This window comes from Furipterus horrens, unplaced genomic scaffold, assembly GCF_987537825.1.
Source record: "Furipterus horrens unplaced genomic scaffold, mFurHor1.1.pri manual_scaffold_6, whole genome shotgun sequence".
NCBI classification, from domain to species: domain Eukaryota; kingdom Metazoa; phylum Chordata; class Mammalia; order Chiroptera; family Furipteridae; genus Furipterus; species Furipterus horrens.
Window position 1 is genome coordinate 120,370,716 of NW_028327176.1, and position 14,993 is coordinate 120,385,708.

The window sequence follows — 14,993 nt, forward strand, 5'->3', positions numbered from 1 at the left end:
GAAATGTGCACCCTCACCAAAATATAAATTTATCAGCAGAGTACAAACACTCTTTTTCCTACACTTTCAGTAACACTGGGAGTTATTGTTATTATTTTTTATCTTTGTCAGTCTGACCGAAGAAAAGTGATATTTCATTGTTTTCATTTGCATTCTTTAAATTACTAGACAGCATATATTTATTAGCTATTTGTATTTTTCCTTTATTTTCTTTTTTAAGTATATTTTATTGATTATATTTACAGCTGTCCCAATTTCTTCCCTTTGTCCCCGTCTTTCCAGTACACCCCTTCCTTCTGGCAATACCCCCCACCCCCACCCATAGTTCATGTCCATGGGTCATGCATGTAAGTACTTTGGCTTTATCTTTTCCTATACTATTCTTATAGTATAAGAATACTATACTATATATAGTATATATAGTACTATCTATTTTGTTCCTACTAATTATGCTTCTTAATCCCTGCACCTTTCCCCCCTTACCTCCCCTTCCCCGTGCTAGCTGATAACCCTTCAAATGATCCCCATACCTATAATTCCACTCCTGTACTGGTTGTTTGCTTAGTTTTAGTTTTTATTTTTTAGATTAAGTTGTTGTTAGTTGTGAGTTTATTGTCATTTTAATGCTCGTAGTTTTGGTCTTCTTTTTCTTAATTAAATCCCTTTAACATTTCATATATAATGGCTTGGAGATGATGAATTCCTTTAGTCTGACCTTGCCTGGGAAGCACTTTATCTGCACTTCCATTCTAAATGATAGTTTTGCTAGATAGAGTAATCTTGGTTGTAGGTCCTTGCTTTTCATCACTTTGAATATTTCTTTCCAGTCTCTTCTTGCCTGCAAAGTTTCTTTTAAGAAATCAGCTCATAGTCTTATAGGAACCTTTTTGTAGGTAACTCTCTGCTTTGCTCTTGCTGCTTTTAAGATTCTCTCTTTATCTTTAACCTTTGGCATTTTAATAATGATGTGTCTTGGTGTGATCCTCTTTGAGTCTAGCTTCTTTGGGACTCTGTGCTTTCTGGACTTGTATGTCTATTTTCTTCACCAAATTAGGGAAGTTTTCTTTCATTATTTTTTCAAATAAGTTTTCAATTTCTTGCTCTTCCTTGTCTCCTTCTGGCATGCCTATGAATTGGATATTGGTATATTTAAAGTTGTCCTAGAAATTCTATGCCTCTCCTTATTTTTTTCAATTCTTGTTTATTCTTTCTTTTCTGGGTGAATGTTTATTTCTTCCTTACATTGCAAATAATTGGTTTGAATCCTGGCTTCCTTTCTATCACTTTTGGTTCTCTGTACATTTTTCTTTATTTCACTTTGTATAATGTTCACTTCTTCCTTTATTTTGTGGCTGTTATCAATAAGTTCTCTGAGCATCCTGGCTTGCCTTATGGCAGACACCTTAGTTTTTCCCTGTACGCTACTGCTACTCTGCTGTTGGAGCTTAGAGGGAGTGGGTCTGAGTAGGTGAGTCCATGTGTGGGCTGTTTAAGAGGAGCTGCTTGGGGCTCCAGCAGTTTCTTCCACCAACTCCATATAAGACTTCTAAACCCTGCAAAGGACTATTCACTTCATTCTGTAGGTAAACAAAAGCTATAGTTACCTGGTGGTCTAGTAGGAGGATCATAGCCAATGTTTATTCACTGCTTGTTATTTATGTACCAGAAATTGTGCCAACCATTTCAATCACTTTGCCTCAGTGTCAGATTTGTGTTTCAGGATAACACTGTTAGTAGTGAGGAAGGTGTATTGGAGGGACAAGACTGTAGGAGGGAGATTATTTGCAGTAGTTGGAAAACAGGACCTGGTGGCTCTCTGGGAGGATGGAAAGCAGACAGATTATGGAGATAGTAAAGAGGCAGCCTTGAAAGGGCTGGGAATGTGAGAGGAGTCTGGGATGGCGGCTGGTTTGGATGAATGTTGCATGAAGGGATTGTTGTTTTCTTGAATTCCCGTGGTTAAACATCTCATTGATACACTATTCTTGAATGAAAAGACATGTGGATTTGAATCATAAATTCCACCATATATTGGTGCTATAATTTTAGACCGTGTCAATTTGCTCACAGTCAAGTGATTACCTAACTTCTCCAGGCATCAGTTTTCCCAACTATATTGTTGGATAATCAATCCTACCTGGAAGGAGAATTTTAATGATTGAATGGTGTATGACTTGTAATGATAAAGCAGAGTGCTTGACACATAGTGGGCCTTTAATACATGGAGCCTGTTATCTCTATAATGGAATTTTCTTTTGTCAACAATAGCAGCAGCAACAACAACACAGGTTTGGTAATGTGCATGTTGTAATGTTTCATGTGGAAGGAAACGTGGTTCCAGGAATTAAAAGATGGAGCAGAATCAAAATATTCTCAGGAAAACTTGAGTAAAGAAGAAATTTTGATTTGTCTGATATTAAAAAAAAATCTCTATGCCATATTTTGTAAGTGCCTAGGAGTGTTGATAGGATCATTTATAACTAGGTAGGATACATATGTACACAGGCAGCTTTTATATAGTTAACATATATTGTTTTCATTGTAGGACCCCAAGTCAAATTTGATTCAACAGTGGTTGTCAGAAAAAAGTGATCTTGGAGTTGTTTCCAAAACTTTTCAATTATCTTCCCATCCAATACTTGGTGACTGGTCCATTCAAGTTCAAGTGAATGTGAGTATAAATATATTTTTAAGGGCATTGTTAAAATGATTTAAATAGGTCAGGTGGGGAAATATATCCAAAGTTATTTATTCAAAGAACAGTAAAACATTAATCTGAACATCTAGACAATTTAAGTGGTTTATTTTTAACTTACTCTGTTTTTCAGTGGGTTAGCCCACCTTATAATACATTCAAGTTTTAATCATTGTTGTCTTTTTTCTTTTTTCTATAATATAGTGTTTCAAAGTTAAAACATTTCACATTTTAGTATAAAACTGATTAAATGATGTTTATTTATTTCATTCATTGTATATTTTAAAAGTAAGTAATGAATACATAGCCATTAGGTGAATTTTATGTCTCAGAATAATAACTTCTACATTTATTCTTGTTTTAAAAAACACAGCAACTTTAAACAGCCACATCAATTTTCTGTTCCCTAATCCTTCTTTATCCTTGAGTCTTCCACCTGCTTCCTTTATATGGTGCTAAGTCATGTAGCTCTGAGATCTAACAGAGCAGGGGCATTCAACACCCTCATGTCCCTATGTCCACTTTTCTCCTGTGCATCAGTGTGTGGTGTTTGAAGAGTCATTGAAATTTTCCCATTTTTCTCTTTGGAATTTATTAAAATAAATTTGTGATTAGAACAGGGTTTCTCACTGTCGACATTTTGGACAAAAATTCTTTGTTGTGGGTGCTGTCCTGTGTATCAGAGGACAGTTAACAGGATCTCTGGCCTCTACTCACTAGATGCCTAAGGTGGTACTCCCCTCCTTTCAAGTTGTGACAACCAAAAGTGTCTCCAGACTTTGCCAAGTATCTCTTGGTAAATACCATCTCCCTGCTCCACTGAGAACCACTGTGTTATAAGGAATACTCATTCAATAGCATTAGAATTGAGGTAAGATAAAAGTACCAAGTATTTAATAAATAAAAAATGAAAAATATTTTTTTCCTTTGGTTAACATTTTTCTGGAGCTGCATCCTAAAAGCAGAACTAGTCCACCTTTGCAGCACCTGTTTTTCTGAACATCTGCATAAAGGGGAAGAACATGCTGGGCTTGTGGAGAGGCTGTTCCACAGCAGGGGAGACACAGGAAGTGAGATTGTGTGGAGGAGGTATGTATAGGGGTTATGGAAGCCTAGAGCAAGGGAGATGGGCACTAGGGGAAGCAGACAACTGAGCTTGTAGAGAAGGAGGAAACAGTAGACATTAGTGAGACTCAGGAGAGAGGAGGATTTTTATAGAGGCAGAGAGCCTTCAGGGTCTGGGATTTGGGAGAAGTTTGGAGAATATGGAGAATAATGGGGTTTGAGAATTTAGGAAGCATATTGTGAGTGTTAGAGTTAGGTTTTATTCTCAGTTTCCATTTTTTGATGTCACTATAAATTCTTCAGGAATTAGTTTGTCTACCAACCATCCACCCATCCACGCCCCCCACCCCCATCCTTCATCTAATATGTGTTGAGGGCTTATAGTTGCTGTGATCAACACAGCAAGCTGAGCATATGACCTCTGTCTTCAAAGACTATTGCTAGAGTGAGATGAATAATATGATAAAAGTTAAATGACATAACGGTAACAGAAAAACAGAAGACAGTGAAATGGTAAGGTGCTGACTCAATGAGGTCCATCAGATACTTCCAAGGATAGAATCTTATTGGGACCACCTTGGGATAAAGAGGGTTTATAGGAAGGATGAATGCTGATGTTTTTGGGACCAGCTACTCCCTCTGTCTCTTGTGGTTTGCTCTATTTTTTTTTCTCATACTTCTGCCAACCTTTAAGGCGTTCTCTGCTCCAAAACTGGACTGGTCACATTGAATCAGCTAAATAACCATTGTCCTTTAAAGTCCTAAAAACAAGACTCTTCATGGGTTGGTAAAAATGCCAAGTTATTGCTATGCAAAAATGCTGAGTCATCGTTATACGAAGTGCCAAGTCATAATTTGGTAAAATGCTGAGTCCTCGTTATTAAAACCGTGGAGTCATGATTTTGTAAAAACGCAGTCATGATTTGGTAAAAATTGCTGTCATCGGTATGCAAAGAAACAGTCATTGCTCTATTAAAACGCTAAGTCATCATTATGTAAAGTGCTGTGTCACAATTTTGGTAAAAAAGTGGAGTCATCATTACATAAAAGCACTGAGTCGCATTTTGTTAAAAATGAGTCATGATCTAGTAACAACATTGAGCAATGATTTAGTAAAAATAGTTTGTCATGATCTGGAAATAATGCTGAGACATGATTTGATAAGAATGCTGAGCTGAGGACTTCCGGCCAAGATGGAGGCTTAGACGGACATGCTCGGTCTCCCTCTACAACTAGAAAGAAATACAACTACTTCAAAACAAAAGATAACTAGAAATTCCAGAAAATAAAACTACACGGAAGCCCATACAAAGTTATAAACCAGCGGCGCTCATTGGGCAGTTAAGAAGAGCGAAAGTGGGCAGTGCTGTTTGCGGTAACACCAGGGACAGCGGCAGGGAGAACAATCCCGGCTGCAGTCGAACCTCGGCAGCTTGCGACCCCAACGCTGGGAAAAGCAGCCACCACATCACCCCGAACAGTGAGGCCCAGAGGGCAGGAGGACGGATCCCGGTCTCCTAGTGGAATAACTGCGGGAATCCATCTTGGACCCCCGCCCCCACACAAAGCGCCACAGTGCTGCGAAATAGGTTGCGGATTGCCACTGGTAGCTGGGCAGTGACAACAAAGCGCCACAGCGCGGCGAGAAAGGCTGCTGGACTGCCGCTGGTCACTGGGTAGTGACAACAAAGGGCCACAGCACGGCGAAAAAGGTTGCGGATCGCCGCCGGTTGCTGGGTAGTGATGACAAAGGGTCACAGCGCAGCGAAAAAGGTTGGGGATCGCCGCCCGGTTGCTGGGTTGTGACGAGTACACAGGCACTGCCCCCTATAGCTGGCCCAAGAAAACAAAACACATCTGTCAAAGTGAGGCAGACAATTATAGAAATCCTGGTGGTGCAGCTCACCAGGCAACAGATGAAGAACCTGACAGATGAACAAATAAGAAACCTATCAGAGGCTCAGTTCAGGGCCATTGTTATCAGGTGGCTTACAGAATTAACAAAAGATCTGAAAAAAGATGAGAAAGAATTGAAAAACACTCATACTGAAAGGAAAGAAACCACATACGAGACAGATGGTGAGGAAATAAAATCCAGAGTTCAAATCAACAAACCAGAACACAGAGAAGGAACAAACAGTCAACCAGTGCAGAGAGATGAAACAGTAAGCAAGGAAAATGATGAGAGGATCAGAAACCTCTGGGACAGCTATAAGAGATCGAACATATGGATTATTGGATTGCCAGAGGGTGAAGAAGAAGAACTAGAAATTTAAAAATTAAGTGAAAATATAATAAAGCAGAACTTCCCAAACTTGGGGAAGGAAATAGATGTACAGGTCCAGGAAGCCCAGAGAGTTCCAGAAAAACTGGACCCAGGGAGAACCACACCAAGATACATTATAATCAAAATGTCAAAAGTTAAAGATAAAGAGAGAATCTTAAAAGCAGGAAGAGAGAAGAAAAGAATCATGTACAAAGGGGTCCCAATTAGACTATCAGCTGACTTCTCAAGGGAGACCGTGCAGGCAAGAAGGGACTGGCAGGAAATATTTAAAGTAATGAAAATCCAAAACCTACAACCATGAATACTCTATCCAGCGAAACTGTTATTCAGAATAGAAGGGCAGAGAAAGTGTTTCCAGGACAAAATAAAACTGAAAGAGTTCATTAGATCCAAACCACTATTATATGAGATGTTAAAGGGACTGATTTAGAAAAAGGAGGATCAAAACTATGAACACTAAAATGAAAACTGCATCACAAGAAACAACAACAGAAGCTAGGGAATTGAAACAAAGGCAAACTAAATAGACAACGAGAGTGGAAAAAGAACTATAGGTATGGGGAGCATATTGGGGGGAGGTCAGCAGGGAGGGGGAAGGGGGAGAGGGAGGGAGATGGTATAGGCATTAAGAAACATAGTAGGAGGGAATGAAATAGACAGAGAGGTTGAGAAGAACTATATGCACAACCAATGGACATGGACTAAAAGGGGGGGACAAGGGGAGGGAGGGAGGCCACCGGGTGGAGGGGAGCAGAGGGAAGGGAAATTGGGACAAATGTAACACTATAATCAATAAAACACATTAAAAAAAAAAAAAGAATGCTGAGCCATGCCTTTGGAAAAAAAGCTGAGTCATGATTTGGTAAAAATGAGCCATCATTATGTAAAAATACAGAGTCATGATTTGGTTCAAATGATGAGTCATGATTTGCCAAAGACAAATCATGGCTAGGTAAAAATGCAAGTCATGATTGCTAAATGCTGAGTCATGGTTTGCTGAAAAAGTCACTATTTTCTAAAAACTCTGAGTCATAGGCAGGTAAAACTGCCAAGTCACCATATGCTAAAAATGCCAAATTATGGTTAGGAAAAATGCTGCGTTATGATTTTCTAAAACACTGAGTCATGGATACATAAATATGCTGAGTCATAATTGCTAAAATGCAGAATCACTACTTGCTAAAAAGGCTGAGTCATGGTTAGGAAAAATGAGGAGTCATGATTTGCTGAAACACCAAACCAGGGCCATGAAAAATGCAGAGTCATGATTGTTGAAATACTGAGCTACCATTTGCAAAAATGCCAAGTCACGATGAGGTAAAAATGATGTCATGATTCACTAAAAATGCTAAGTCATGGCCAGGTAAAAATGCTGAGACATGATTGCTAAAAATGCTGTAATCATTTTATAAAATTGGCGAGTCACCATTACATAAACCCCCTGAGTCATGATTTGGTAAAAATGCTGAGCCACTGTCTGGAATAAATGATGAGTTATGGCCACATTAAAATGCTGAGTCACACTAAGTAAAAATGAGGAGCCACAATGTGCTAAAAATGCTGAGTCATGGTTAGTTAAAAACAGTCATGATTTGCTAAAATGCCAAGTCATGATTTGCTAAAAATGACAAGTCAGGGTTAGATAAAATGCTGAGCCATGATTTGTCACAAATTGAACCGTGATTTGCTAAAAATGCTGAGTCATGGTTTGCTAAAAATGCTGTCATTTCTGAAACTGTCAAGGCGTGAACAGGCAAAAACTCCATTTCATGATCCACTAAAATGCCAAGTAATTGTTAGATAAAATGCTGAGTCATGTTTAGGTGAAAATCCCGTCATAATTTTCTAAAAATGCTGTCATGAGTAGGTAATGCTGAGTCATGATTGCAAAAAATGTCCAGTCATGGGTCGGTAAAAATGCTGAGTCATTATTTTCTAAAAATACTGAATCATGGGTGGGCTAAAAGGCTGAATCATGATTTGGCTAAATGCTGAGTTATGATTTGCTAAAATGCGGAGTCATTGTCAGGCAAAACACCGAACCTTGATTTGCTAAAATGCTGCCATGATTGCTACAAAGGCTGAGTCATGGCTATGTAAAATCGCCCAGTCATGATTTGGGAAAAATGCCAAGTCATGATTGCTAATAATGCTGAGCCATGATTTGCTAAAACACTGAGCCATGGCCATGAAAAATGCCGAGTCATGATCTGGTCATAATGCTGAGTCATGATTTGGTAAAAATGATGCAGCATTTTTATAAGCATGACTTGACACATTACCAACTTGGCATTTTTAAGTAAAAATGACTCACCATATTACCAAACTATGACCTGGTTGTTTTAGGCATGCATGACTCAGGATTTTTACCAAATAACAGCTTAATTTTTAAATATAACCACGACTCAACATTTTTACCAAATCATGACTTAGCATTTGTATATAATGATGACTCAGCATTTTACCAAATCATAATTCAGCATTTTAAGGCAAGCGTGACTTGTCATTTTCACCAAATTATGATTTGGCATTTATAGGTAAACTTAACTCAGCATTTCACCAACTCATGACTCAGCATTCTTTGTAACAACTATTCAGCATTTTTACCTAACCATGGCCCACATTTTAGGCAAGCATGACTCAGAATCTTTGGCTAAGCATGCCTTGGCATTTTTAACACAAGTACAACGCAATGTTTTTGCCTAATCATGACTCAGCTTTTTTAGGTAAGCTTGACTCAGTGTTTTACTTACCATGACACAGGGTTTTAAAGAACGATGACTTGGCATTTTTAGCTAATGATGACTAGGCATTTTTCCTGACCATGGCTAGGTTAAGTGTGTTCAGTTCATTTGAGAACTGTGGTTTTTGAATTGTCTACTAGGATGTCCTAGTTGAAATACATTATTGGATAAGAGATTTGACCTAGGGAAAGAGACATCGAGGCCATCAACTCATAGGTTGTAATTTTAGTTATGAGTGTAGATGATTACCCATGCTAAGTGCATAAGAAAGTATAGGAAAGAGGGCTGGGTTCTAACTTGCAGATACCCTGGCTTTTAAAGGATAAACAGAAGGAAGCATCTACAGGAGGGCAGAAGGGGCCAGAAACACATGAATGAGAATGAGAAGAAAGCAGAACCCAAGGTGCCAAAGGAAAGGAGCCATAAAGAAGGGAAGTGTGAGATGTGATGAGAAATATTTACTAAATTCAGCTTAATATTGGACTTCTAGCTTCTAAAACTGAACTATAATAAGTTTCTGTTGTTTTAAGCCACCCAGTTTGTGGTACCTTTTAATGGGAGACCTAGGAAACAGATGTGAGTCAGGTGTCCATCATTGGTCCATTCAGAAATCACCCTGCATAATGACCAGGCAGGGAAGTCTCCGGTGGATAAAGGCCTTTGACATTTTAATTTGTTCAATAAGAGATGAACAGAGTAAGTACCAGAGGAGAGAGGGGGACCAGTGGAGAAAGACTTGTGGAAGATGTGAGATTGTAGGTAGGAAGATTTATAGGATGTCTCACATAGGGGTTTGTGGACTTGATCTATCATATGGCTGTGGTAGGAAAAAGAATAGGGAAATTTAGGTACTAAAAAATTAAAAATATTTGCAAGATTTGGCCTTTGCCCACCTCTTTAGCCTTTATCTTCAGTAAGTGCTACCCTTATCCTTGAACTCTATGCTTTAGACATATATCCCTTAAGTTTCTTAAACTCACCAGTCTGTCTTGTCCCAGAACCTTCGTGTGCTGTTCCCTGGAACACTATTTTTCTATTGTTATTCAAGTGACTTGATTTTGCTCTCCAGTCTTGCCTAAAATGGATTAATCCTGCCAGATATTCCCATAGCACTCTGTGCTTCTCTTGGTTCATTCATGTCACTTTGAGTTGGTGGTACTTCACCTCTGGAACCTAGTGCTTTGCACATAGGAGTCAGCATTTATTAAGTGAATGCAGTAGAGCTACAGAGTAGTCATTTGTCTTAAACTAAATATAATTTTCCCTTTTTCTGTAAAACATCATTATCCTTTTGAAGACAAGCATGTTAACCCTTTGAGTGCCAACACCACTGTGAGAGATGCTGACAAATTTTCCCAAAAGTGCCAGCGTTACTCCCAGCAACTTTTTTTTGATGACTATAAATATAAATAACAATGGAATAATTTGTATTTTATGTTTTGTTCTCTTTTTTTGTACCTCAGGTTATATATTGATATAACGTTTCCTCATGTTGATCCAAATTTCAAATTATGCATGGCACCCAAAGTGTTAATAAATAAAATTTTAGAATATTTAAAATGTACAATGTCATTTGTACACATTGTGAAAGGGGTCCCCCCCAGGAGATGTTACTGTGCACAACTAAGGAAAAATATCCCCTTTTAGTAAAAATAAAAAGTCCTTCTAGGGCCACCAGGGGACAGTATAATCAAAGAAATGACAGCTTCAGTCTCTGGTTTTCATCTTTCCTTGGCTCCTGCACAGCATTCATGCACTGTGTATTGCTTATTATTGAAATTATTTTCTTTCAACAGTTAATACTGACTATGGTGGAAATATATTTATTATATATATATATATATATATATCGTCGGCAGCCGTCCGTCTCGAGAGACGATGGCGTAGCTTCCTGAGAGTCTATCTGCACCGCCGAGAATGGCTGTGCAGTCCGATTCGGGAGTGACAATCCCTGCCACACTTGTTACAGGTGAAGGCAGATGGCTGTTGTTGCTGCTGTTGACGCTGCTTCCGCCTCGATCTTTTCCGGACCGCCTCCTCGTTGCGCGCAGCCTCTGCACGTGACGTACCTTGTCTGACCGCGAGCCTCCAGGCTAGGCGGTCGTCTGCTTGAACTTCCCATGTGTTGAGATTGATGGAGCATTGTGTCATGTCCTTTTTGCAGATGTCTTTGAACCGCAGTTTTGGGCGCCCTGTCATCCTCTTGCCTTCTGTTAGCTCGCCGTAGAGGAGGTCTTTGGGGATACGGCCTGCATCCATTCTTTTGACATGGCCGAGCCACCTGAGGCGTCTCTCGCTAAGAACTGCATGCAAACTGCTCATATTGGCTCGCTTCAGCACCTCGGTGTTGGGGACCTTATCCTGCCAGGCGACATGCAGGACACGTCGCAGGCACCTCATGTGGAAGCTGTTGAGTTTCCTTTCATGCCTTGCGTAGGTGGTCCACGTCTCGCTGCCATAGAGGAGAGTGCTGAGTACGCAGGCTTGGTAGATGCGCAGTCTGGTTTTCTCAGTGAGGCTGGAATTGTTCCACGCTCGTCGGTTCAGTCTGGCCATAACTGTGGCTGCCCTGGCGATTCTCCGGTTGACCTCCAAGTCGACTGACAGAGAGCTCGAGATGGTGGACCCGAGGTAAGTGAAGTCGTTGACAACCTCCAGGGTGTATCCGTCGATGGTGATGCATGGGGGAGTCCCCGTGCCTTGAGCCATAACATTCGTCTTCGTCAGGCTGATGGCTAGTCCGAACTCCTTGCATGCGTGGGAAAGGCAAGTGACTAGCTGCTGGAGTCCCTCTTCGGAGTGTGATGTCAAAGCTGCGTCATCGGCGAAGAGCATCTCACGGATGAGCACCTCTTTGACTTTGGTCTTGGCTCGTAGACGGGCCAGGTTGTAGAGCTTGCCATCGGATCTGGTGTGAATGAAGACACCCTCGCTGCAGTCCTTAAAGGCGTATTGGAGGAGCATGGAGAAGAAGATTCCGAACAGCGTAGGCGCAAGGACGCAGCCCTGCTTTACTCCGGTGCTGACTGGGAAGGCCTCAGAGGTTGCGCCGTTGTAGGACACCGTGCTGTGCATGTTGTCGTGAAAGGACATGACCACAGCAAGCAGATGTGGTGGACAGCCAATCTTCCGTAGCAAGCTGAAGAGTCCGCTTCGACTGACCAGATCAAACGCCTTCGTGAGGTCAATAAAGGCGAGGTAGAGTGGTTTATGCTGCTCGTGACACTTCTCCTGCAGCTGGCGTAGGGAGAAGATCATGTCCACTGTTGATCGGCCAGCTCTGAAGCCACACTGGGACTCTGGGTAGACGCGGGAAGCAAGGGTCTGCAGGCGGGCAAGAGCGACCCGGGCGAATACTTTGCCGACGACGCTGAGGAGAGAGATGCCCCGGTAGTTGTTGCAGTCGCTGCGGTCTCCTTTGTTCTTGTACATGGTGATAATGTTGGCGTCTCTCATATCCTGGGGGATGTAACCCTCCTTCCAGCAGAGACAGAGTAGATGGTGGAGCGGCTGTAGCAGGACTGGTTTCCCGCTCTTTAGGATTTCTGGAGGGATTCCGTCGCTTCCTGGTGCTTTCCCGCAAGCGAGGCGGTCGATGGCTTTGCCGAGCTCTGCCGCAGTAGGTGGGGTGTCTAGCTCCTCCATGACTGGTAGGTCTGGGATGGCGTTAAGAGCAGTGTCTGTTACGGTGTTCTTCGTTGCGTACAGCTCGAGGTAGTGCTCGGTCCACCGCCGCATTTGCTGTTCCTGGTCAGTGATGACCTCACCTGTCTTGGACTTAAGGGGGGCGATCTTGGAGGGGATTGGGCCTGTTGCCTTCTTGATACCCTCATACATTCCTCGTGCGTTGCCTATATCGGCGGCTTCCTGAATGCTTCTGCACAGGTTTAGCCAATAGGTGTTGGCACAGTGGCGGGCGGTCTTCTGGACTTTGTTCCTGGCAGCCCGTAGAGCTTGAAGTGTACTGGGAGTGGGCGTGACCTTGTAAGCCAGTAGGGCCTTCCTCTTAGCCTCGATCACGGGTTCCATTTCTTCCCAGTGAGCCTCGTACCAGTCAGCGTTCTTCCGCTCTTTCTTCCCGTAAGCAATAATGGCGGAGTTGTATATGGCGTCGCGGAGACGTGGCCAATTGGATTCGATAATGTCATCTGCCGCCACTCCCTCGCCGAGTGCATCTTCCATCTTGTTGATGAATTGCTGGGTCTTAACTGGGTTGCTGGCACAACTGGTGTTGATGCGTGGGCGACCCTTCATCTTGGAGTGGTGCAACCTCTTCGGCGTTATGCGCACCTTGCTTACCACGAGGGCATGGTCCGTGTCGCAGTCTGCACTGTGGTAGCTGCGGGTGAGGAGGGTGCTGCCAATATCCGTTCTTCTGGTGATGACGAGGTCAAGCTGGTGCCAATGGCGGGAGCGGGGGTGCCTCCATGACACCTGGTGGATCTCTTTGCACTTGAAGAATGTGTTTGTCACGCACAGGCCGTGGTGACACAATAGCTCAAGCAGTCGCTGACCATTCTCATTGATCTTTCCTCTCCCAAAGTTTCCAAGGCAGGTGGGCCAGGCCATGTGGTCGGCTCCTACTCTTGCGTTGAAGTCTCCAAGGAGATAGAGAGCGTTACTTCTGGGAATCTTGGATAACGCTTCGTCCAGTGCATGGTAGAACTGTTCTTTCTCTTCGGTGGTGGCGCAGAGGGTTGGGGCATACGCGCTAAGAATGCTGACTGGGCCGAAAGTTGTTGACAATCGGAGGGTAAGTAATCTCTCTGTGCCTCCTGTGGGTGTATGTATATATATATATGTATGTATATATATATATATATATATATGTATATATATATATGTATGTATATATATATATGTATGTATATATATATATATATATCGTCGTCGTCGGCAGCCGTCCGTCTCGAGAGACGATGGTGTAGCTTCTCAAGAGTCTATCTGCACCGCCGAGGATGGCTGTGCAGTCCGACTCGGGAGTGACATGGTATCTGTCTCCTCCCGTGTTGAATCGACATCTTGCGATGACGCTGAAGCTACAGAGCCTGGGCAGGGTAATATGGAGGGTCTGCTGTTGCCCATGCAGCAGACCCCCCTCTCTTCGCAGCTGAAGGGTCCAAGGGAAAGACGGAGTCGATACAGCTTGGGTTCAGGTGCGCCGCAGGAGTTGCCGGTGTTGACTACAACGTCAAACCGCCTTAGGGACTCCGGCTCCGGATTTTCTGTCGGGGTTTACTCCCTTAGCCTTTCCCCTGAAGAGGTATGCCGCAAGGCAGCGGAGGTTTTTTGGAGTCAGAGTTTTCCTTCTCTGATGTGCCCTGACTGGAAGATCGAACCAGCGACACTTAGCTCGCAGGCCGACGCTCAATCCACTGAGCTAAACCAGCCAGGGGTATATATATATATATAGTCCACCATTATAGCCTCTATTTTTGTTTTCCTAAGGCAGAGGTCATTCTCAGTATTAATTTCAGGGAGGGGGAAAATACTCTCTAGTGTTTTGAAATCCTATTTTGTTTCTAGAGAAAATATGGAGTGATCCTATTATTACTAGTAAAGGACAATGTATTAAAAAAACACAGGACTTACCAGAGTTTTGATTTGTAGTGACTGTGCAGATAATTAGAGTGGCATTTTTAAATCACCCTTTCCACTAGGTGGGATCTTTGGCATTTCTACCATGTAACATATACCTTTGCATAGTAAGTGTGAATGAGTCATTATTTGACTGTTAACCTTTCTGGATTACTTAAATTGCTTTTGAGCTTCAAGTATTCCTTTTTACCTTCAGGATTTTTAGTGATGAGTAATTATTTCAATCTAGTTAATATCTTCATAGACATGTATTTTTTAAAAAAATGCCAGTTTAATTAAATTGCAAAGCAACTCTTGATTATTATTTTTAAGCCCTCTTAAAATTAGTAAAATTTAGTGAGAACACTGACTTTTTTGGGGTGCTACTTATGCATATTCCTAATTTGCATACCTGCGTTGAATGTGCATAGTTCTTCGCTGCTTTGGGGATTGCACTTTTTCTTCTTCTGCCTCTCCCAGTCTTCCCACCATTTGCCCCTTAACTTCCTGGACCACCAAGCCCTGTTCAAAGAGGGAAAAGGGTTACATATTTTAACCCCTCCAGAGACGTGTGTTTTACAGTGCTGTTATACCTCAGGTATGTTATAGGACAAGTAAGGATGTG

The 14,993-nt window shown here is 42.0% G+C and overlaps 1 protein-coding gene across 1 annotated transcript in view; it reads left to right on the forward strand.

Moving 5' to 3' along the window:
* Window positions 1–14,993, forward strand: part of CD109 (CD109 molecule) — a 133,986-nt gene that overhangs the window by 40,958 nt on the left and 78,035 nt on the right. Inside the window, exon 5 of the mRNA XM_090282669.1 lies at window positions 2,546–2,671. Coding sequence (XP_090138795.1) covers window positions 2,546–2,671 — 126 coding nt within the window. The remainder of the gene's footprint in view (window positions 1–2,545; window positions 2,672–14,993) is intronic.